The sequence below is a fragment of the Gallinula chloropus genome (genome assembly GCF_964237585.1).
Source record: "Gallinula chloropus genome assembly, chromosome: 5".
In the NCBI taxonomy this organism is placed as follows: Eukaryota; Metazoa; Chordata; class Aves; order Gruiformes; family Rallidae; genus Gallinula; species Gallinula chloropus.
In genome coordinates this window covers 72,764,559-72,790,943 of record NC_140090.1, presented here as the reverse complement: position 1 = coordinate 72,790,943, position 26,385 = coordinate 72,764,559, and the positions used below count along the sequence as shown (strand labels likewise).

The 26,385-nt window shown below is 39.3% G+C and overlaps 1 protein-coding gene across 1 annotated transcript; it reads right to left on the bottom strand.

Annotated features, from left to right (window-relative positions):
- Positions 1-1,840: 1,840 nt before the first annotated feature.
- On the bottom strand, positions 1,841-21,262 carry CASP7 (caspase 7; the record flags this gene model as incomplete). The annotated part of the gene is made up of 6 exons (XM_084264816.1): positions 1,841-2,193; positions 2,521-2,659; positions 4,070-4,245; positions 4,737-4,865; positions 5,706-5,851; positions 21,150-21,262. 6 exons carry the CDS (start codon positions 21,260-21,262, stop codon positions 1,970-1,972), a joined length of 927 nt encoding a protein of 308 aa, XP_084120942.1. The 3' UTR covers positions 1,841-1,969.
- Positions 21,263-26,385: the final 5,123 nt, after the last annotated feature.

The window sequence follows — 26,385 nt, the reverse complement described above, 5'->3', positions numbered from 1 at the left end:
ATCACCTGTTGATTGGGCAAAGAGACCAACACCCACCTCTCCACAACCTCCTTTCAGGTAATTGTAGGCTGTGTTAAGGACTCCCCTCAGCCTCCTGTTCTCCAGGCTAAACAACCCCACTTCCATTAGGTGCTCCTCGTAAGGTTTGCTCCCCAGCCCCTTCACCAGCCTGGTTGCCCTTCTTTGGACTCACTCAAGGACCTCACTGTCTTCCTTGTAGTGAGGGGCCCTGGACACATTCCTCATGATAAAATGGAGATATATCTACTGCCAGAAAGTAGTTTAAGATGGAGGTATTTGAACATGCATAAATGTGTTCACTGCATAAAGGTGTTTTATACACAGGGCAAGATTAAGTAGGGGTAAATTAGGGTATTTCCACTAAAATCTTTTCAATAATTTAGGTTTATTCTAAGAGAGGATGTGGCCTGCCTAACCCAAATCACTCAATCTCATCTTACTTTTCTAAACTACTTTTCAAGTGACACTGTAAACCTCATCTTGAAAAGATGCCAAAGACAGTCTGCATTGCTGGCTGAGAAAGGTTTTGAGATGTATTTTGGTTGGTTTTCATTTCATCAGACTGAGTGATAAACATGCAGATATTCATAGGAAATTAAAAAAAGGGTCTTTATTGATTTCATGCTCAAGACATCCATAAAACAATTATTTATTTATTTCAACTTATGGAAAAATCTATGCTTCACTATTCCACAGTACTTGTAAGAAAACAAACTTAATTTTTTAACTTGGTTTTAATAATATGCATTTATGTTCTTAGGAGATTTCAAAATAGAATACAGTGCCTTAATTGGGAAAGTGGTGAACAACTATTCATTCACCAATTTAACCAAATTATTAAACTTTTTTTTTGAGCTAGCTACCAACTTTAAAATGAATATGAAAGCAGGAATATAGACATCATCGACTTAACTCCACATACAAAATCAAGACCATACAGCAACTAAAAGAGGCACTTCTGGTTTCTGATTCAAGTAACTATTTCCAGTCTTGTAAAATTCCTCACAAATAGAATCTAAACATACATTTGTTACTAGATCATACAGTTCTGTAATTTCAACATTGCACTGTAGTCTTTTATAAAAAAGCCTTGGCATTAACCTTCTGTTTGTCCAAAACTTCTGAATCAACAAGCAGCCGTCTCTTATTTCTGCAAGCAGAAAACCTGCAATACCACTGTTTCAGGCAGTTCTGTCAGTTAATTGTCATTTGCAAGGTAAAAATCTTTACCATGGTGCTTTAACAAGGCTCCATCCAATCACAGTTTGCCAATCTTACAAAGATTGTAATTTTGACTTTTCTATTTGTTACATTTCCATACTATCCAGATAAATCAACTTCAAGCATTGATTTTTTATTTATCTGTCTTCTCTAGAGAGGTAACTAAGGAAACTGACTTCCAGATTAAGTGCAGACCAACCATTAGTCTTCACTAATAATGCCATAAAAAGAAAATTAATATATTAGACTAAAAAACACCCTTTTAACTAGCTACAAACTGTTTCATCACTAGACATACCCATAATGTGATGATCTTTGGAAATTTCTAAGGAAGTTATGGCTCCATGAGCTAGCAGTGAAAGGAAAGATGTAGTCTCAAGACTGAAATTTTTTTGTTCTTAATTTACAGTCTGTCTTCTGAAATAAACCTTTATAGGTCATGCAGCTGACTCTTGGAACATCTTCACTAGCCATAAATCATGACAGCCACACTAAAGGAAATCAAGATACAGTAACTAGTGTTAGCTGCCATGCTGGCCCACAGCATTTAGTTCTTCTTTAAAATCTGGCACATTGTCCACGTATCAGACACCCCAGCTTACACAATGCAAAAGTCTAGTGTAATTACATTTCCGTTATTAAAAAATGTGTTACTCCAGTTTATAATCAAATCTCCACCCAAAATCATATCCTCATTTTTCATCAACAGCTGCATTAAGATACACTTTCAGAAGTAAAGTTCCTTAGTGAGCATAGAGACCACGCAGGGAATCTGCTTCTTCTCACTGAAGCGTGGATCATCAGACTGTGATTCAAAATTTGTGGCAACCACGTAGTTGACCCGTGTGAGGATCTGCATGATCTCAAGCTGCTTTCCATGCTCATTTAGCACAGAGCACAGAGACTGCACAAACCAGGAGCCTCTTCCAGGATTCCTCCAGGAGTAATAACCTTATAGGAAAGACAGATAAGAAAGTACATGGGGTTATTTTTCCTCTTTCTTATTATCTTGTGCTGAAGAATGGAATGGCAGAGAGGTATGTATTGACTTGTGTGAAGCATTCTGAGCAAAGAGTAACTATGCACACACAGAAAGTCTACTTGTGTCACATATCATACTTCACTGAAGTGGAGAACAGTGTCTGTTAACTCGCCAGACCTCACATTATTACAGTGCCATTCTAGATTTTTGCTCTTGGGAAACTGCAAGAAGTAGGGAGTCAGTCTTCAATCAGGTCAGTATGGGTTCTATCCCCAACCTGACCCCCTTTTCTTTACCTGGCACTGTGGAATATGCAAACAGAAAATCTGCTTCTACTGGGATTTTGTATCTTGGATTGGCATCTGTTTCCAGAGTGTCATTTGCAGGTCCAGAATCAGTCTGTATACCTTCATCAAATTCAGAGCCTCTGCATGCCTAAAAGCAGTGAAGGCAAAGAGAAACAAGGTGTTATAAAAATAAGTGTTCATCAATATTTTTTAACAGGTACAGTTTTAAGCTGTACTTTGTGTGTACTAGGAGAAGAAATGCAATTCTTAAGGGACACCTAGTTGTTACCAGCTTACCCAGTTTAAAATACACATCTTGTACAGTACAGGGAGGTAATGGTGTTGCAGGCTGTGGATCTCAGTAGACTGTCAAAGTCCCAACTCAGCATTAGCTTTTTCTGATCTATTTTACTAGCCTAGAGCCATCCTCAGCACTCAGCTATTACATAGTAACTTGCAAGGCATGAATTCCAGACATTTCCTTTACAGTGGGCTATACATTGGCTTTGGTTCCTGACATGCACTGCTGTGGCACTACACTTCACACTGAAACAAAATCACATCCCAAGATCATCTAGGTCCAATGCCCCTTCTTAAGCAGGGACAGATAGAGCAGGTGTCCAGGACCACATCCATTTGGGTTGGGAATATCTCCCCTGATGGAGACTACAATATGGGCAGCCGGTTCCAGTGTTTCACCGCCCATTTCAAGTATATTGTATTTTTAACATTTTTCCATTTCTGTCTTTTATTCGAATTTCCTCTTAATCATACAGTTTAACTGAAGGGCACACTGAGCCCACAGTCCAGGTTGGCAATTTTCAGGTCTTAATCAGTAACTCTGACTGACAGCCTTTGTAAACAAATACCAACAAACTCCCCATTCCAAACTTATAATTAAAAGAATCATCACTTCAGGAGTATGAAGAATCTAAAATAGGCAGTTTTCACTTTGAAGTTGAGGATTAATTGATGGAACAGCTTAGGAAAAACCACATCTGCTGTAACTCTCACACTTACATAATACTATTCTAAAAAAGAGAAATCAGACTCATGCTATGTCAGTTAATACTGTTTGAAACAGCTGTCTTTAAAAGCTTAAGTAATACACAATTAATTATATGCTGATGCAATCATGCAATATAAATTTTTAGGCTACCAGCGCAGAGAAAAAACCCAAAATTGTTTTAGCAGACTGCAGCAATTTGTAGAGACAGTCTGTATTCAAAGAGACCTGGATGGTATTATTTCTATTGATAAGCATGTACTGTCCTGAGCTATGTCTGCACAAGGGGTTCATCTTTCTGAAGTTCATACGTTACTTTGCACAAAGAGAAGCCATGTACAAAACTACAATGACAACCTGCTCTTTACTTTCTTGAATCTTGCATATAGATAATCTTTTAAGTACAAACAATACAAATCACCCACAGTCAACTTCTCTCAACAGATTTTTTCACAAAACCTCTAGCAAAATTCAATAAGGCTCTTCTAGAGCAGACAGCCAACATAGCTTGTTTTCCCCACAGCAGCACAGCAGAATACTTACAGCTATTACCTGAATGAAAAATAATTTGGGTTTGCCTATGAGGCTTTTACACTTGTCTCCTCTGAATAGCGCAGTCAGACTCTTGATAGCCATAGGTCCATCTGTGCCATAGATGAGGCCTTCTTCCCCATGACTTAGAAGGATACAGGCAAAACAAGCAGCATCACTATGATTCTCCTCAGCAGCTACAAATGAAATACTTCTTAGCCAAAAGGAAGCAACATTTTAAATTATATTTGGCAAAAAAAAATATTCTGAGACTAACTGGAAATTGGACCTCTACTGGAAAGCATAACAAGGTATGATAAAGATGACACAACCCACCTTTTATGCTATGGCTACCTTGAATACATGAACGCTTTCTTCACTCGACTGAATCTAGCTCACTGGAGTCAACAGACTGGATTCTTTACCTAACACGACAAGCCTCTTCACCTAATACACAGGAGAGGCACTTCACATAAGAAGACAGGAGAACTCTGTATTTCTGAACTGCTGTTAGAGGCAGAGGTAGGGAATTAAACCTAATCAGGTCAGGAACTGAATCCTTCTATATAGAAAACTGCGTGTAGTGGTGACTAAGCAATCTGTTCTAATTTGACCTGCTTTGGGGTAGATCCAGTGACTTCCAGAGGTCTTTTCCACTCTAAATTATTTGATGATTCTAAATTTTTACCTTTCTTCAGTAATTTTTCCATATCATCACGGCTCCGGTCATTGTATGTGCAAACATCAAAGCCTAAGCTCTCAAAGCTCTTAGCCAGATCTCCAGCATCTTTATCAGTGCCATTGCGGGTGCCCATTCCTGTGAGAAAACACGAAATAGGGTTGACTGAGCATTACACAATTCAAAGCAATTCACCTGTTCAAAGGCAAATGTTTAGGTTTGTATTTATTAAACCTAAACAGTGTCAGGGTGACATGATTTTAAAACAATCCTCTAACAGCATTCTCAGCATTGAGAAATTGAGAGATCTGTTTCGGTGCGAAATAATGCAAGGTTCAATGTTAAAATGTATGATAGCCTAAAAATGTTGGCATGTCTCCAGCACCATACAACCTCTATGGATGGTTCTATCTCCATTTTTGTTTTGCAGTGACATACATTGCACAAAGCATCACAGGAGAAAACTGTTGAAAACACTCCATATCATACCTACAAGAAAGAAACTGACACAACTTCTTCAAGAAATGTTTAAGAAAACACTTAATTTAGTGTATAGGAAGAGATCTATAATCTTGACTATAACTCAAGTATCTGCCTGCTTTGAAACTGTACATGGTCTGAAAACTTCAAATATAGGTGTGTGAACAGAGCACTGCTACAGCTATTAGCTTTTTTAAGGATGGAGAAGTTCTAACATGGGTGCAGATGCCAAAATTCCAATTTTAATCACACAGCGTTAAACTCCAGGACAAAGGTTTAGTTTGAAGTTGGTAGAGCAAGGTGACATGCTCTTTGAAACATATACTGCAAATTGCTGCTGTAATACAAGTGTTAAAGAACAGGAATAAATTGTAGGGACAACTATTTCTCCAAAACAGGTAAACACATTCATTAAAACTCAAAAAAATGCTTACTGATTAATGAAAGTAAAAAAATTCTAAAGTCTCTCACAAATATCATCAAAGGGGAAAAAATTACCTGTTTTGTCTTCAAAATTTTTGTTGTTTATAATAATACATTTGCCAACTTTCTTGTAGTCCATATTATACTGGAATGTGGGTGTAACAATTCGGTACTGATTACTGAGAGAGGACTTGGGCTGTTCTTCTCCATTCTTCTTTTTTCTAGGTGAACCAAATGAAACTACTGTTAGTGGCCAGTCACATGCAGTGTGCCTATTTATCTTAATTCAAACCATTCGAGCTGCCCTAACCTGATGTTTTTTCTTCTCTAATATTTGTTTCATAATTCAGATTGAGACATAAAGATCTTGTGATTTCCATGAAGTGATTACTGTATGAGATAGGATCCTGATGATGGAAAAGTGACTCTACAGTGAACTGCAGCCAACCATAGTTTGTGCAGATCCTGACCCACAGATAAAACAAAGGGCCCAAATATGAGGTCAGGTTGGCAGTTACTTTTGCAAACTACATACTGGATACATTTTACTTTTACTATAAATAATTTATGGAAGGACATAGAAATCTCCCTTAATAACTATTCCAGGCACAAGAAGATAGGTAGTTTACCCAATGGCATGATAGGATGTGTTTATGCAATCACCATCATCCCTAAATTCTCTGAAGGGTAAGATCAAGCAGTAGGTAGTTTTTACTGATAGAAGTGATAGATGTGAACAGGTCATGTGTTAGTTTGGTCTGTCAAACAGAACCTATCCAAAAAACTAAGCACATTTGAATATAATCACTGGTACCTGCATCTCACCTCAAACAAAGCAACAAAACAAACAAAGAAAAACCCAAACCCCCCAAACAAAACAAGCTATATATTTTCTCTGTAATTTTCTCTGTTAGATTGGATGCCAAGGGATAACACAAACATTACTCACTGATTTATTCTAAACAAAGTGTTAAGAATGAACCAATTACAGCCAGCATGCACACATCAAGTGTTAAGTATGAGGAACTCAGTGGTATCTGCTTTTACACGTGGACTTTTTGGTCCAAGGTTTAGATGTTGGTAGGATCTCAAGCAGAACTGAATCAATGAGAGCCTATAAAGGGTCTGATTCCATCTCAGAACTATAAACAGGCTTTTGAGCAAGCCCAATTAAAAACAATGCTCAGGAAAGGGGGTGGATGTTATCAGCACCTCTCTCATGTAAGTTGGTCCACCATCCTGCCTCCAACAGTATTTATTGCTGGTGTCTGAGAGGAAAAAATAACCTACTTTCACAGCACAATAACTGTATAACACAGTTTTAACAAAATTAGATTTCCCCCCCAAATCTCAATTAATTTAAGTACTTTCACTATTTTCTGACATATTTCCAAAGAATTACTAAGCTATTTGCTTCAATAATAGCCTGTAGACATGAGATTGCTGTGAATTGATTAAATGTTGTTTCAGTAATCTATTTTCTTATCTTCCTGATCTAACAATTGTTGTCTTTTAGCTTTAAGTGTCCTTTTTTTATTACTAAAGGACAAGACTAATTGGAAACTGTAACAAACCTTCTCTAGATGACTCATCTTTTAAATGCTACTGCAATTCAATTTTAAACCAGCTTTTTCTTACCTTTGAGTGTTCTCATGTTCTGTTATAAAGGGACAAAATTAAATAGCTGCACTTGGCAGGCTTTCTCTGTACTCCTTTTCAATGTGACCATCCTAATATCACCTGCTCTCTCAGACCTCTTTTAGAAACTACAAAACAAGTTATTGAGTCATATCTACTTGAGGATTTTGTGTGATACTCTGGAAGTACAAGGTTTTCTTCTGGCAAATTGCAAGAATTGGTATTCTCCTTGCATAGTGCTTCTTGAGGGCTCTGTGAGCACTAATTAAATATGATTTGCCTCAAGAAAAGAATTTGACCATTTTAAAGAATTATCCACAGCTGTATGATGTTAATATTACATTTGACTTTCAAAGAGATCTTGGTTTCTTATTTTAGCCTAAAATTCCCCCCGGTCCTACATCACGAGACAGCTCTCTGGCAAAGAGAGGAAAAGAAATTTCAAGACAACAAATAACCACTCAGTTTGGTGAAGAGGCTTATTTTCTCAGTTCACACCAGATGGAAATTTCAACAGATCTACCTAGCTCTGCTGATTTCCTGAAAAAGACATATGACTAACCATGGCAGTGACACACAATAGGCTATTTTCAAGGGGATTGTACACAAATTTCTGTTTACATCCAACCCTTGAACAGGTGTGGACACTCAGGACAGACTCACATGAGCAATACAGCAGCATGCTTGCACTGTCTGCCCATCTGAAACGCTGGGAGTGATCTAATTCTAGTTCAGAAGTCACGCAGCCTCTTTACCCCACAAAAAACCTCACCAAAAATAGCAGCTGGGACTAAGTGACATAACAACACAGCCACATAACTTCTCTGAAACTGCTGCACTTCCGAGTTCAATAAAGTTTTTATTCATTCATGCAGAAACACCTGGCAGTTTACTGCTGATATTTCTCAAAGTACCCCGAAGCTCTATGGTGGTCATGTCAAATGTCACAGACAAGCCTCATCGGCACGGTAGCACACACACAACTCCATCATTTCCCCATGGCTTTACAGAACACAGTAGGGGTTTGTTCCAGTGATTCCTTCCAAGCTGAACAGGCAACCACAGCATGCTTTGCAAGGTTACGCCTATCATCTCTTTACTGGCAAACAACAAGAAGTTCCAGAAATCTTTTGGTATCTGCCCAATCTGAACAAATAAGGAAGCAAAGGTTGTGCAGTATACATAGCCTGGGCCTGTGGTCCAGAAAGAAATTGCGTTTTAAAGATTCTGTTTTCTGTGCCAACTTAGCACAATATGGGAATTGCCTGACTGGATTAACCTGACAGGATACGGGCCAGCTCTTCAGTTTCAACACGCTAAATCAGACCTTGTAATAATGATTAATAAAGCAATAAATATATAATAATCACTCCTTACAGGAAATTCCCCATCAGTGAGAAGCTGGCTTATGACTGAGATCCTAAACCTTTCCTGCTTATTTTTTATTTTCAAAGCTTTGAACTGGACACATGTTAATACAGATGTTTACTGCTGTTGTTCTTACTAAGCTTTTTCACCACTGTATTTTCCAAAAGGGTTTCTACAGGTTAGTTATGTGCTGTTATAAAATGCTTTAAACTACGTGCTCTCAGTCTTATTTCATCCTGTTTCTAAAGACATCCAATGTCTTCATTTCCTTTTTTTGTGATTCAAACCAAACAGACTAAATTCAGACTAAAGAGAAACTTGAATTTTATGTCTGTTTGCTATTTCTTTAGCTTTTCATTACAACCATGCTGTAACTCCTCACTCCATCAGTGGTTACTGATCTTTCCCTTAGACAGAAATATTCTTCCAATCAGTGCTCTCTCATATTCCTGATTCTCTCTCCTCTGTCAAGAGTTGAGCAAAACTGAAACTCCACTCTGGCACCACCATTCATCTTGCATGTTTTTACCTGTATTATCTGTCTAAACTCAGACCTTAGGCTTGACAAGACTTAGTCTGGGATTGTGATTTCATCATCTAGACTCAATCATCTAGACACAAGCCTGGGAAAATCATTATTATCAACTCTTCACTTTTCAAATATAACATTAAAGCTACCCATACTGTTTATATTTTTTTAATTCAACTTTTAAATAGCAAAGGGTAAGATTCTTATCACCATGAGTGGCTAAAATTCTGTCAAGATCAATGGCGATACCTCACTTGCACCAATAGTGACCCTGAGTGTCTAAAGGACTGTTACTTATTGCAATAAACTTTCTTTTCCATTACACTTTGGGTAAATTGTGATTTTGGTATGTACAGGTATCAAGATTTAAGGATAAAAATATCACTTAACTATACCTAATGATCATTTTCAGTAATAACTTTACTGAAACCAATGCATCCTAGCAGCTGAGATTTCCTCTCCTTTGGCTTCCTTTGCACTGGCATCTTCATACACCTTCTCTGCTACCATATACAAACATGACATACCAACACACTAAGTGTCCATGTACAGAAGAATGGCTTCCTTATGTGTTGCAGTCTCTCATCATCTCTCCCACCTGCTCCAGCCAAGCTCTTGGGCTCAGATCTGCCAGCCCTCCAAAGTGTTTCAGTGAGAACCAGCTGCTTAACTTCAAGTGTAGTGTGATTATTTCCATGGGAAGGGTCTTCACTTTCCATCACAATACACAATTCATGTCAGCTGTATAGTCTGGCACTGCCTACCTTTGTGCAAGGTGTAAAGGCCAGGGACTTTAAAAATCTTGTGCTCTATGCAAGCTGGGCTGCTGTAACTATATGGACTTCATCTGGAATACTACCAGCATAATGCACAGAAAGTTCTCCAGAGAAGAGTGGATGAAAGGCAAATGTTAAGAAGAAAATGCAGTCTCTAGGGTACCGTTACACCAATCCATTTACTAAACCTCAACAGCAACATTGATTAAAAAGAGGATGATAGTAACTGACAGACACTAGAGCTTCTGAAAACATGAGCTGCTTGGCCTTAAAAGCAAGGTGACACTTAGCACTCAGAAAAAACATGTCTCCCTGGAAAAGAACAGTCACTTAAATAGTTAAATGAGCAGAAGATTTGATGAATAAAGACAAATTTCACAATCTTCATTTCCCAGACACAGGATGGGATGATCTTCCTGTTTGTTTGCTTTTCTAAGAGGAAATTAGTTGTAATCAAGATGAACTTTAAAAATGATATTAGAGAGGGATACCTGGGCTTTGAAAACAGCTATGATCTCTTTTTGTCCCAAGAAAGTTAAGGACTTTTGTTGCTGTGGTATAAAAAATGTAAGCAGATTTTTAGAAACTGTACAATTGTGATAGTATTTAAGGAAATTGACATTCAGAGGTGGGTGGAAGAGGCTAAACTGGTTATATTAATTTCTATTTGAAGTACACACACACACACAAAAGATGAGAACTCTGTCTCGGTCTATGAAGTTCATTACATTTGGGTTTTACTTGATAAGGAAAATCACAGAGTATTATGACAGGTTTTACTCTGATATGCTTCTTTAATACGACAAGCAATCATACGTAATTTTTGAATGGCTGATAACAGGTTTCTGTTAAAAAGCGACTTTGCCTTAAAAAACATTCTAGCTTTACAGAACATGTCATCTCAGGATCCCTTCTGGAGCTCCCATGCTTTTTATCATTGGAGAATAGTTTTATCCTGTTTTCTGTCACATTGTCAGGATTTCTGTTGATTCAAGGCAAGAAGATTTTAGCAGTGGTACAGTGACAAAATCTACAGTACAAATCTTCTAAGATAATCCATCAACAACCAATAGAACTTTCATATATTTGTGGGATGTAAGGTATCTTAAAACTCATTGGTCCTTATTCTATTGCAAACAGCTGAGATGCTTCCCTCATGATTTTTATATTTGGGAACATCTTTAAAGGCTTGAGTAAATTCTCCATTGATTAACAGTACTGTGGAGTAAGGGTATGGGACAACACATTAGTTTTAAGACTTCTGAAGAAACTTAGACTGTACTGCTGATTTAATTTTATGCAGGTTTTGTGGCTCAATGCTGTATTTTCTATCTTAAAAAAACCCCACTCCTTCCATTATTCTATGCATAATATAAATGATGCATACAACTACTGCTTATCACAACTGCTATGTTTCCTCCTCTGGGGAAAAATCCTGGACTATGCTTTTTTTTTTTTTTTTTTTTTTAAATAGGTAATTAAAGGATACATAGGAAATGATGAAAATGCAAAGGATTGTGCTTGAATTCACAAATCATTACCAAGATGTGTGTAGTAAACCTGAAAGTGCTGGAGTCCAGTTCAGAGTTATTCTCCCAAAAGAAGCAAAAAGGACACAGAATTCCTAACTTAGACAAATTCAGGTTCAATGTTTTGTTCGATGTTTCTACCTTAATCTCAATAATTAGTGGTCTATTCATATGTCTGATGCTTTCTGATGATCCTGCATTTAATATCTTACTCCTACATAACCTTCTTGCTATACTGCCAGCTTTAATACTTTTATCCAGCTTTAACACTTTTATCCAGCTTAATATCACCATACTTAGTGAACCTCTAATTACAGTTCATTCACCCCTCTTTGAATTTTTTTTCTCCTGAAACCTATTGGCAATAACAAGCAAAAGACACTTGTTAAACTAGACTAAAGCTTTTTAGATCTTAAGTTCTTTAAGGCAGACTCTTTGTTCTTTGTCAGATCCGTTTTGGTAAAGTGTCATGCAGATTTAGAGCTGCATGCAAATAATAGATTATCCTGTTGCCTTTTCCTATTAATATTGCATCAGGTTGGCAGAGCAGCATTTCTGGACAAGAAGAATGTGTCACTGCTTGAATTGTCTTTCATAAATCTGAATATTCCTTTACTGCTAAAAAGCAAAGCATAAATTATATGGGATAAGGACTAGGCATTAACTGTAAGGGCCAGACACTAGAACTCTATTACGCAGCATTTGGTGGTGTGAGCCTGGGTCCCACATGGTGGTGGCAGTGAGGCCTGTGATAAACACTACCTGGACCACTGCAGAAGACAGTGGCATTTGGGACACTTGGTTCTGTTTCCAACCTGACTGTCAGATGCTATAGGCTCTCAAACCTTTTCTCCTGAATATACACCAAAGGCAGGTGCAATTTTCACCTCTCTCCTTTCAGACAGGTAACACCTTACCAAGGACTCTTTTTGAGAGAGGTCAAATACAATTGTAAACCAAGAAAATAAATACTATCTCTCACAATCTTTTTTTAAACAAAGATTACTCAGGCTTCTAAATCTGTCCCAGCAAATAAACAATAAACAGCTTAACAGTTGAAGCAAAAATCTTCCGACGAAAAAGGGGCAATATTAATTAAATAGGAGAAAGTTTAAATGAACATCTCATTCTTTCAATTTCCATACTGAAAGTTTTTATCAAATGGCTGCTGACTGTGACACCAGCAAAATATCCAGTCCTCAGAAGGCAATTTTCAACATGCTCCAGATAAATTTCAAAAGAAAATTTAAAAATTGTCTAAGACTAAAGCCAGAATCTTTTCAACATAATACAGAAGAAAATGGTCCTACAGAACCAAACGTAAAAGTTCCCCAAAAAGCATCTAAACATTATTTCACCTATGTTGCTTACTTTGGCAAGGAGATATTGTACACAAAAGGCATGAAAACTGACAGCTGCAAATATAAGCAACACAATAACTCCCTGTCCCCCATGATACATTAAAACACAAAGACCAGCCAAATAGTCATACATTTCTGTTCCCTCTAATGGTCTTATTTTGTCTGTTAAGGAAATTTTAAATTAGGGTGAAACATGCCAATCTGCTAATATTGTTCATATTTCTCAGTGACATCAAAGGTCTGTGCAACCCTTGTATCTTCATATACTAGTCTGCTAAAGTACCTAAACCTTAGAAGTCATTTTTGGGAAGGGGTGGGATAAAAGGAAATGGCAGGTGTGCTTACTGGAACGCCACGGGCAGTAACGAACGCAGCCCCTTTCCTCCTGGAAGCAGGCCTACTAAAAGCAACAGAACTAGTCAGGCCAGAACATGAGGCCTGTTTGTAACTGATCTGAAGACCAGAGCCAAAATAATTATTTAGCCTCCAGGTTTTGAAACTTCCAATTCATGACTTCTTAAGGACATCTTTGGAATGCAACTGTCAGCTGACTAAACAAAGCCAGTTTAAAAGTTACCAGAGGCAAAGCGTTTTGCTTGAACGAACCTGAAACTAGGAAGCTAAGGAGGACAGCACCTCTTCTTTCTTTGGAAACCCCTGTCCCCAGCCCTCCTCATAACTGTACAGACTAATTTTGAAAGGAAAATATTGCTGTAGCATTCTTGAAGGAAAGGACTTAGGTAAACTATGCAATTACTTCCTTGAACTTATAAAGATAATAATAGAGCTGGGAGGGACCTGAGCTGTCATTAACAAATTCTTCGCCCAAGATAAGAATGAGTCCATTCATGGAATAAATAGTATCATATTAAAATCCTACTTTTGTTCTTGCTATATAATATCTAGCAGTACCGTTAGAAATGTTGCAGAAACTTCGCAAAATAAAATTCTATAATTTTTTTGGAAGAAATCCTGGCATTTCCCTTGGTTTCCTGCAGCATGCTGTATTCCCTCCAACAGCAGGACACAAGCTATAAAAGGATTTAATATTCTCTGCTAGCTATGCTTTGAAACTTGATGACTAAAATACTCACATGGGGAATACGTTCTGTTATCCACTGAGAGCCACTCAGCTGCACCCTGGATGGAGAACTGAGTGTGAACCTTGCTTCTGCTATTGAATAACTTTGGGAAAGTAACTCTGTATCTCTTGGTCTTAGTTTTTTTCCATTACAAAAGGGAGCCTAAACAAACTTATTTCATAAAACAATTGCAGATCTCGTGAGTTCTTTCTAGGGGGAGAATATTGTACAATAAACTAGGCAATGAATTTTAAATCCACTATTTTGTACATGTGTACAACGTTCAGGCCCAGAGCGTGTGCAGTAGCTTACTGACATCTGCCTCCTGGAAAAAAATGCTTGAAACAAAGGCATTCTTACTGTCCACAATGGAGATTTATAGTCAATCTCAGTCCATAAACAAATTCCTCACAGCTGAGTGTGAGCACACTTTTCACTTGATCTCTTGCAAAACAGACTCTTACTCAGTAGTTTCTACAAACCTGCAGTTTCTGTTACGCTGCAGAACAGCTCTTTTTTAAAAAAAGATCCATTTATTGATCCATTAGATCCATTTGTGAATTCTTTGCTTATAAAAAGTGCCTGCTATCTTCTGACCTTCCACCACCTATATATTTGTATAGTACATTATATATTTGTATAGCAAAAGCAAATTATCTTTCAACTTTAGCTAGAGAAGCCTAATATATTTTAAATGCCTCATTATAGGACCATTTTCAGACCCTGTGCTACTCCTGTAGTTTTTTGTCCCATTTGAGCTTCAGACCCTTCTTCAATTAGGAGGAAAAAATCTTCTCTAAAAACTTGGAAACCAGAGAAACCCAGTCTGGGACAACTGGAAACTCACTCTTGGAAGGAGCTGAAAGGAGTTGATCTGTTTGAAAGAACAAGACACAGACTACAACTTCTGGCACATTTTGTCTATTTTATATATCCTCAGAGTTCTGATAATTATATCTAAATATGTCCTCCTCTCTTTTTAAGTATGTGTTAGTGATGGCCTTAACATAATCCAAATGAAAAGCATGGCTGCAATTTCAGTTGCATACAAATGAAGCAGACGAAGTGCACTGCGGTTAAGCTGGCCATACTTCATAAAAAAAGTTGCAGCACAGACTATTATATCTAATATTGTCCACATTTTGCAACAGCTCAAAAAAGACAAGAGGAAAAAAAAAGAAACAAGTAGCATTATCCTAGTCTTTGTGCACTTAATACTGTAACTATCGTTTACAGCCCACGTGACAATTTTGTGGTGCAACACCTGCAGCAGAGAGGACCAATACAGAGGAAGTTCTATACTCTCAACCATCAATTTAATTAATTTTCCTAATTAGTTACATGGTATCTGCTCTGCAGGCCTCACAATGTTGTATGCAACATAACACTCCTACCAACATTCCAAAGGTGAAGTTTTACAAATAAAAGATATTGCTTGTTGAAAGGCTTTCTGCTCATTTCTAGAAAACCTGCACATACACCCCTTCCACGGGTGTTCTGGAAGCTGAAATCTTGCATGATCATATCCTAGGGAGTAAAATGTACATAGACAACTGCCAATTATGGGGGGAAGAGATAGCCTCTCAGCTATCATAGACACTAAGAGCAATTAACAGGTATTTGTATATATTGCTATATGGACTGCCTGGAAAAGGACTCAAAACTAAACATACCTCCTGCCCAAAATACTATTTCTCAGAAAACACTCTAGTTAGGATTGGCAACTGCAAAATGCCAGTAGAGATATAATTAGCTTGATATAAGCCCTGAAACAAAACTCTTCCAGGGCATTCATTCATGAGATTTCCAAACAGGTGGCAGAGAAGGAAGGAGGGAAATAGCATTGTACAGTACCTTGGCTCATCATCAAATGGCACTCCACACTGCATCTGAAAACGGCTTCAGCTTGTCCTCAAGAGCAAGTCTAATCTCCTTTGCTAAGGCTAGGATCCCACCATGCTCAGGGCTACATTGGAGAGTGACACAGGATGCTCTCTGTGTTCAGGCCCAAAGATTCGCATGTGTCAGCAGTGGGTCACGCTGGACTTTTCTGTGGGGCTATTCAAACCCCTGTAGCTCTCACCCTGCAAGCTGAGGTCATGCAGGCCTGATCTACCTTTGCTGACAAGTGGAAAACACTGATCTAACATTAATACAATATTTATGCAATGAATGTTTTTAAGAAAATAATGCAAATTAACAGGTGCCATTCACAAAACCTCTTTGTATTCTAATTCACAGAACTACTGCCTATATATTTACCCCTAAACAATTTTGGTTTATTTTAAATTTGGCTTAATTTGTTTCTGATTCCTTTGAAAGTTGAAAAATAACACTGCATAATAGCTTTCCTCCAAATTTTGTATGATGACAGCCCAGAGTTTGTTGTAATGGAAGAAATAAATTACTACACTAAAAAGAGATTAGGATACTTGACTCACTGCTGTGATTGCTACAGATACAGTTCATGGCTAACCCAGTGTTTGCTGCGCTTCACCAGACAAAGTCTCTAAGGAGACTGGAAACAAATATTGACTGTGAATGAATGACTTCTTATACTTTAGATACTATTTCAAGATATGTGGGCATTTCCTATATGGTACTTTCAGTAAGTGTCCAAGGGAAAGTACAAGCATGATCATAATTTTCAGTAACTGTTAAATACTTCTGCAGACTTCTCCACAAGCTGAGTCCCAGTTCTAACAAAAAGTGCAATTACAAAAAATAAAAACAACCTCTTGCTAAAAAGAATAATGAAAACAAAACATCCCTGTTGCACTATGTTAAAAATCTCTCAGTTGCCTTTGTAGGAATTAACAGGTTACAGATGCCAGAACCTATTGCTTCTGAAATCTTATGTTCAATACTTTGGGGGAAAACACTCTGATATTTAGTTTGTGTGAGGTGAAACCCAAAGTCCAAAGAAAATTAAAATGATATTGTGCTAGTTAGGATTGTAGAGGAAAGATTATTGTTCATTTACACGACCAACTAAGGTGAACAGTGATTTGCTTAGATATATAAAGGAAACCTGAGTCTAACCCGAGTTCAGTTCAGCCTAGAGCATAACTTCAGATGATTCATGAGCTGTTAATTGTTTTAGAGTAACTTGCTATTTTTATTTTATCTAATTTAAGGATAAAAGAGGCACTTTTCCTAGCAGTATTTCTTTTTGAAACGTCTGAGATATTCTGTCACTGAAAAACCTGTAACAGAACTGTATTTTTGATTTTTAAAATGTACAAAGTACCATAAAAAGATAAGGTATCATTCAAGGCATCATGTGGATTTGAACACATTAATTTGAACAGCTGACATTTAGGCAGTGTAGGCCAATACAGTTTCTCCATAAGGATATGATGCTAGCAGCAATACTTTCTTTACAGAGCAAGCAATTTATAAGATCAAGCTCAGTGTTTTCAAATGGCCCAAAAGCTATAAAATGGGTAATTCTTGGTGAATTCTTGTGTACCCAACGAGCCTCTCAAATTCCTCAGTGAGGTTTTCTTACAATATATTTCATGTTTCTGCAGTAAGGGCATTACAGAATGCTGTGGTTGCAATTCTAACTAGGTATTTGCAGGAACTCTTAAATATATATTTAAATGATGTTTTCTCTTTCCAGATGAGAAGGGGAACATTGATTTTAAAATAAGACAGTAGGGCTTGAGTAGGTAAGTCACCAGAAGACAAATGGTTCTATACAAGTAAATTAGAATAAAACCAGTATCTACATGCTACTAACAATGATCTTCTTCTGCATTATGCTTCTTCACTGAAGTACACAATCATGATTATTGACAGTGTAAGTGCTAGTCTACCAAGTCTTGGGAATTTTGAGATGCAGTTTGTGTTTGTTTTTTAAAAAAAATCCCTGTCATTAGTAGTATGAGAAATCTTAGCTGTACCTAATACAGTGGAATCACAACTTTATTCCATTTCACGTTACACTATGTTTCCAGGATGCTAAAACAGGTTTGTTGCTCTCAATCTCCCTAACAGAGTTCTTCTGTAAGAGACAAAAGAAATCAAATGAAGACATTAAATCATCCTGTGGAGAAGTGAGACTATTCTTAAAGCCTCAAAACTGTAACATGGCCACATACAGCACAGAAAAGAAACATTTCTATGGGAAAAAAAAACAACTATCTGTGATCATTTCTAACTGTCACATAAAGATTTAAAATACACTTTTGAAATCCTCAGCTCAATCCTTTTCTAACCGTGTTTTAATATTTTGTTGCGTGCAGGCTTGCCAGAGTGTGTGCTGCTATTTCTTGCTTTCAGAAACTTCCCCGTTTGAGCTTCTCTCCCCAGTTCTTGCCCCCGTTCCGGCAGTACACAAAACTGATCCCCGCCTGCCATCTAGTGGCTACAGACCCCACCGACCCACACCAACCCCGCCGGGCTGCCTGCGTGCAAAGCTTCGGTCTTTCACAGAACTCACAGCATCAAATTGCAGGGGTTGGAAGGGTCCTCCAGAGATCATCGAGTCCAACCCCCACCCCCCCCCCCCGCCAAGAGTTCAACTCTCCTTCCCAGCAACATTCACCAGGCACTTTTTCAAAGAAAAAGAAATACACGGAAGATGATTGTGGTGCAGCCAGAAGACCCTGCCCACTCTGCAGCTTGTTCTGAGCCTCATGCCCTCTGTGGTAACGCAGGCTCACAGACTTCTCAGGGAGAAATAGACTGTCATGAAGATTTTCACTTATTTCTTCTTACTGCTCTTGCTAGATAAATCCCCAGTCCCTGCCAGAGAATGGTGAGTTGGAGCTGTGAAGCTACTGGAATCAGCTACTCTTTCTGCATGGCTTTGAATTCCTTTGAATTCCTCACTGATCTTAAATTGAAATGACTGTTATTTAACAATATTATTTAACAATTATTTAACAAGTTATTTGTTTTCCTATTGAGCTTACATGTTTCAAGCAATAAACGAAAGAATACAATGTACAATTACACTGAAAGTACCGCGTAGTTGCTAAAAATCGGGTTGCTGAAACAAAACAAAGGACCCTAAAATTGTAGTCAATTTAAGGCTTTCTAGGCATTTTCTAAGTATTAATTTCATGTTGCCAAAATGAAGCCTTGGCAATCAAGACCCAGCCCCATGCTGTCTGAAACTAAAAGCACATCTAGACTAGTATCCAGTACTGACTAGTAATGAATTTTAAGAAAACAAACAAAAGAAATGGGATACAGAATATAATCTCACAGAAACCAGCCTGTGGAATAACTTGCACCAAAGATGTTAACATCAATATTCTCACTGGACTTTTGCTCCATAAAAACATGTTATTTCTTCTGAACCCAAAGAAAATCTTGACATATGCACATCTGGTGACTTTAGGTCATAGAATCATAGAATGGTCTGGGTTGGAAGGGACCCCAAGGATCATAGAGCTCCAACCCCCCTGCCACAGGCAGGGACACCAACCTCCAGGCCTGGATCTACACAAGGCTGCCCAGGGCCCCATCCAACCTGGCCTATAACTGCATATATAACCTGGCCTGGTCCTATAACTGCATCCTGCACTATGTGAAAATGGCATCTTAGTGATTGTTCTAAACCTACTGTGTGAACTTTTCATTGGATGGCCCTTAGATTTCCTGTGAAGCACAGGGAACAATCATTCTTTATTCACTTTCTCCTCCATTACAGTCACAATTTTACATAATATCCCATCTTCCTTTATCCTCTCACATTTTTCTCCTATCTTCCTTCAGGCCAAAGAGTTTTAGTTTCTATAAAACACGGACCTTGTCACTGGGCTTGGACTTTTAATACCTTCTCTGTCAACTCATTCCTCTTTAGGCAATCATCAACTTCATCAAGAAACTCTGATTAATTTTGTAGGGAAAAAAAAAGTGTCTGAGAAGCCTAAGTTGAATGTTTTCAATTACCTCATATTTAAGCTGAACCATTTTTTACTTGTAAAATGTTTTAAATTGTATCTTCAGGGAGTTCCCAAAAGATGAATGCTTCAAACTGATGCACAGGCAAATTATTTGGAAAATTTCTTGTAGAAAAATGAGTTTTAGAAATGCTGATTACTGCCTTTCCTTCAGGAGTGATTAACTTTGAGTTGCATAATTTAAGAATAGTATTAGTATATCACCTTTTACAAAGGCGACCATATGACAATATTAAAACATGCATTTTATGAAGTTTAAAATCGCTCTTTGAGAAATGTGTGGCAAGATTTATAAACAAATGCTACATTGCCTATTTTGCAGGATGTGACTCCGTCAAAATACACACATACATCATAAAACATATTTGATGAATGAGAAAATGAGACAAAGTAAACTGATTTGCTTAACGGCAGATCAAAAGTCTTCTAAGATTAAAACATCTTCACTTTTCTCACAGATTTTTTTTACTCCCATTAGATTCATATAATAAGCAGCAAAAATAAAATAACATTCTCCATGTATTTTTCATGAATTACACTACTCTTTTAAAAGCAAATGTTAAATAGTAAAAAATAAAAATCTCTCTGTAAATACAATAGTCTCTGTTATAAACACCTCTAATAAAACTTATCTAAATCTTTGAAGCTCACAATGTGGAGTAGCCATTTGTTGACATTCAACAGTATTTGTAAATTTTGCATGTTTTCATCTTTTGCATTTTCTATTACATTGGCAACTGTTTTCAGGTGTACAGACAAGCAGCACATAGTTCCTGCTTTCTACACATTTAATGAAAGTAAGCTTATGCTTCAGTGAGACTAATATGTCTTAAAATGAAAGGCTTTTAATTTATTCTGTAATGGGTTACATCTCTAGACTCAGTGAGGCTTCTTTGTGCTACAACCTAGATGGCACATCCAGGCTTTAAACTAACTTAAATAGTCAGCAGGGGATTCCAATGATACAGGAGATTAGCTGAGCTGAATGCAGAAAAATAGATAATTAATGGCATATTTAATTCCCAGCTCCACCAAAGGGCAATGTTTAAGATGAGGGGCTGTAATTGATGATAAATGAACTTAGTGGTCTCTTGACTATCAAATAAAGTTTATGAGAGAAACTATAGGTCTCCCTATAGGAAGATAGTGTAGAGAGATTCTTTACAGTACAGATAAATTAAACCTATAGAACATAAACGATCTCCCTATCCAGACCATGTATGACATAGTGGACATGGCAAACTGAACACCAAAATCCCATTAGAAAGTTACTATCAGAGCTGATAGAACAATAGCAGGAATAAAGGTAGTAACTTACTTGGCAAAAAGTGACAATCTGCTACGTCTGTCTGGCTTTGCATCAACTACGTCACCGTAATCTTCATCACCACTCTGTTGAGCAGAGTGATCAATATGCTGATCTCCTGACATCTACAAATAAAAATTCAAGAATGTAAGTACCCCTCAATGAACACTATCATTTCAAAAACACTTCCACAAACCAAACCTTTAAACCAGATACATGTGAGGTTTTTAGTCATACTGTTTAATCCTCCGTCAAGCTACAGATTTCTGGCCCTGACTTAACATGACATTGCACATGCTCAGGTGTCTGTATTACCTCGTGGCAGTTATCCAAAGTGACTTGTCTAATACCGCTCTCAAAAATCATTCTATGGTGAAAGATCTTATGACTAATTCCCAGAAAATTTTTCATAGTCTGGAAAGAAGCAAGTTGGGAAGAAAGCCAGGACAATTAATATTGAAATGTTTGTAACTGCAATGCTATCCAGTACTAATCAACAACCAGAAAGCTCCTGTGTTTTCATTTGCATATAAACCATCAAATGTGCATAACTGAAAAAAAAACCTGTATTATTTTCTACAGATGTGATCTTAGGTTTTAATTTCTCTGGTTTTCAATATTCTTAGAATGATTAATACATGCATACAGTTGTTAGGAAAAAACCCAAAACAAATCAACAAACAAACATTTGTGGAGTGTTTCTTAGAAATTAAAAGGTATTTTCATTACACAGAGACGCCGCTTCCACACATTGCTGTATTTCAGACATTTTTTCCACTTACTCCAATGTAAGCTTGGAATATCTTCACTCATCTCAAAAGTGACATGGGATACTGCTAGACAACAAGGCTGAGCTGATCTAATGACCTTTTCCTGATGAAAAAATGGCCTTTTTCTCCTCTTCTTCCATGTACTTAGTTACCTACTCAGTAAGTTTATTTAGATCATTAAGCCAGCAGAAAATGACAAGAAGAAAGGAATAATTCTGATAGCACAATGATCTGCACCAGCTCAGCACAGGGTGAGGAGAGCAGTGGAGAAGGCCGTATGGGACATTAAAACCTATAGAACATAAACCGTGCTCACCCTCATCCGCCATGGGCCACAGAGCCGCCTTGTCCAAGTCACATGCCAAGTTTCAATGCGGAAAAGCAGCAGCGATTCCTTCTGTTCCCCGTATTTAGGCAGATTAAACTTGCTTTTACAATACATTTACTGAGAAAAGTATGCATTTACACCCAGATTGAAAACCACTCTGGTGACCTTGCAGCAGCTCAAAGGGCGCCAGTTGGGCCCTGCACCTGCATGGCGGCCAGTGCCACCTCAGCCCATGTCCAGGACACTCACTGAGGGTTTTGAGCCCCCTCAGACCACGGGCAGTTCTCAAAAGCTGAGGTCTACATTCAGGTTTGACAAATACATGTTAGCCGTTTAAAACAAGCAAGACCCAGAGTGCATGCAGGCCGCAGGTGGGCACGGAGGTGGCCACCGCCGGGAAGCAGCCCCACACCAAGGAAGGCGCAGCCCCGGCCGGAGGAAACCAGCACCACCAACGCTACCTCCAACACCCATCCAAACCCCGCTGCAAGGACTTGTGCCCGCCCGCAGGAAAGGGTTCTGTAGCCAGCGCTGCCACCCGAAGGGCCCAAATATCCAGTGCTGAGGAAGAGCCGCTTCCTCCCACCCCTCTGCCGCGGGCGTCAGGTAGGAGCAGCGGGCCGGGCCCCGGGATGCCGCCAGTGGGGACAGGCAAGGGGACAGAGAGAAGGTGCGGGGGAGCGGGAAGGCGGCAGCCGGCTGTTGGGGGGAAGCAGGAGGCAGCGGACCGGGCCTCCAGTGCAGGGAAGCGGAGCGGGTTCTCTGAAGCGAGCGGGGTGGGTGGCTGGCGTGACGCGGAGGAGGGGGGAATGATTAGGAAAGGGCCGGGGCTTGCCTTGGCGGTGGACTCCAGCGAGGCAGAAGAGAAAGTGAAAGGAAAGGTGTCCCCCCAGCCGGTAGTGGGGCGGGGCGATCCCCGCCGACTCGGGTTTTTCCCGGCGGGCCCGGCCTTCAGCTAACTGCGGCGGGACTGAGGGCCTGTCTCTCGGGGTGGTGGGGCCTCGGCCTCTTCCTCTGCGGTGGTGGGGTGGGGTGGGTGTGGGGCAGGGGGAAGCGAGGGCTCCTCCCGGCCCGCTCCCCAGCCCGCTTCCCCGGCGGAGGGCCTCGGGTGCTGCCTCCGGGCCCTTCTCGCTTCTGCGGGTGTAACGGCTTGGTCGCAGCTAAAAGGAAATTGCGGCTTTTGAATAGCTGTGCTCTGTCACACCCCTGCGAAAGAAGAGCCTTAAGTTTTATGGTGACACAAGATTGTCTAGATCTGAGGAATCTTTTTCCCTTACATAAACTTCAGTGGCGTTTCCTTATCTTTCCAATTATTCGGTGTGTTGCATCTCCGCTAATTACGATATCCTGCTGTGCACCCATTGCACCAGGCCCAGCAGTCCAGTACACGGGCTGAAGATTGGCACAGTCTTGCTAATTGCTCCTGGATGGGGGCTCCGATCCTGCAAAATCATACACCTTCTCAGCAGTGCGTGGTGTTTAACATTCACTACCTGAAGAGATTTACATCAAAGCGACATTTTTCAGTGTAACTGCCTCGTAATTGGCACAAAACACAGGCATGGTAACAAACAGCCTTTTGCTTCACGACAGGTCACTGCTTCGATGTGGTGGAGGAGCAGCTGAACGGCGCAGTGGCTCTTGCCGTGTGGCCCGTGTGCTGCTGCTGGGGCCGTTCTCTGCTTCGTGGGATTATGCCTGTAGCTCCTGGTTGGATACACGGCCAAAGTTTTCTCCTGCAAATCAAACTAACAGCAGAATCCCATGGTTGCTCTCATGCCATCTGTTAGCTGCTTCTTTTCAAGAAGACAGCCCCACTTCCAAATTTCTAATGGATTATTATGGACAACAGAGACACTGAAAATCTTCAAGTAAATGTGTGGCAAGAACATGAGGGAGACTGCCATCACCAGCGATGCCTGGCAGTGGCAGCTGAACTTCAGGGTATCCAGATGTGCTTTCCTGATGATATGTTTGGGGGTTACATAGAAAATCCAGAAGCTATTTGCCATCTGTGACCTTCTATATCTTGAAGAAAACGTCTATCCATTGCCATCTGGTCCCCATAGCCAAATTAGCACTCCTAGATATGTCTTTTTTTTCTAATAATCATTGTATTGCTATTAAAAAAGTGGTATTTTGTATGATAATGCTTGCCAATTTTCAAGAGTTTACTAATAGGTTTGTGTATGGGGAATTTCTGACTCAAACTGTTCATGAAGCCCCCATTCCTGTTTTATATTTCACATTGGTTGCTGGCATTCACAAAGAGAGAGGTTCATTCCTCAGTGTGCTGCAATACCTTTCTCAACTACACTTTAGATTAACTGGTTTTAATGCAGGTGCTAGATTTTTCAGAAAATCTTGCTTATTTTCAGTAATGAGTAAGGGAGAAATTAAAAGGGTAGTAGAAGGAAGTATCTTGCTTCAGGGCATAGAGTGATTGCTACCTGGGGAAGAGGCAGGAAGGAAAAAAATTCTCATGTATAATATCACACAGCTGGCCGTATGCATTACTGGGCAAAGAGAAGAGCCAGCAGTGTGATACCTATAGCATCAGCATTCCTTTTGTTATCCCAGGAGACTCAATCTACCCCCTAAAAACATTTACGGTGAAGCCTTTGACTGGATATTTACATTGCAGAAAATAAGTGTTTAACTACCATGTAAGCAGCTGCAGGATGACAATGGAGCGTGCCTTTGGGAAATTGAAAGGTAGAAGGCAGGTACAAACTAGAAGGCTTGAGGCAACTAAATAGTACCTGTCTGGAATAATAACTGTGTGCTGTGTTCTGCACAGCATCTGTGAAAACAAGGACGGGGCTTTGCTGAGACCTGGGAGGCAGGTGTGGGGATACATTCAGGATGGGGGATTTGAGCGACTAGGTGTTCCCTCCTAAATGACCGTGGTTAGAATTTGTAGATAGCTTTGCAAGAAAGGATGACTGGGTTTGGTAGGCTGTGGGGAGTAAGGGGTCTGTGTAGTGTAATTTGGTACACTGCAGCTTTATGAAATTCAGTAGAACAATGCATCTCGGTCAACTTGGTGCATGTGTTTGGGTGGGATTTCTCTGTAATCAGGCAGGAATGGTCTGTTGCTCATGCCATGTTTTACAGGTTTTAAGCCTAGGTCATTTTTAGGTTATTAGACATGATAAATGGAATATTTGGCCACTGGAGGTCTCATTCTATGCACAGGGGCTGTGCTGTGCATGCTTTGCACACATTTCTTCAAGCGTTCAGCTTACACTGTAGCACATCCTCACCAGTTCTTTCTCTGCTCTGCAACAGCAATGCCTTCTTGGCCTGTTGATTCTTTTTTTCCATGTCTTTCTACTCCCTTGTTTTCTTTCACTCTATTAGAAGCATTTGAAAAATACCCACACTCACAAGTTTTCCTGACACTGGCAACAAAGGGAAACTGTCAGCACAAATCCTTTTAGTCATGAAAAGTAGACAGTTGTTGGTTGGTTTCCAGAACAGCAAAAACGTGAAAAGCTGCTTTATGGGTTTGGAAGACAGTCCCTTAGACTTTTTTCTTCAAGTCTTGGGAGATCCTGGTGTTGCTAAATCTTTTTCCCAGCTTTATTTTGACGTTTTTTGCAAGCTGGATTTGCTACTATGCTGTATTTGGTTAGCATGGAGAGGCTGTATGAGACAAAATGCCCAAGACCAGATAACGAATGAAACTTGTGGTTCAGACGAGGTGGTGATGAGGCTGGGCTAGTGTTTCATTCTCTACAGGCAGTTTTAACAGTGAATAACGCCTGTAGTGAAACAGCACCTTGGTTTTTGCAAATGGAAGGAAGATAGGATTGCCATAATCTGTGGTGTCTGGCTTCCTGCTGTTCACGTGGCTGGAGGGGCACAGCCACCAATTCAGGAGTGACAGAAGGCAGTCCCGACTTGAATGTCTGGTTAGGAGGTTACTCTGTATAACTAATCTCTGCTTTTTAGATTCAAATTCAGGATACACACATGCACCAAGACTGCTTCTGTGCAGTTAATTCAGTGAATTTAAGGAGGTTGGAGACATGACAATGTTTCTTCCTACTAATTTGCACTTTCAAGGTACAGAGTCCTTGTAACTGCAGTACCTTTAAACCACATTGATTAAGGTTCTACTGTTAAGTAAAGCCTTTTAAGATTT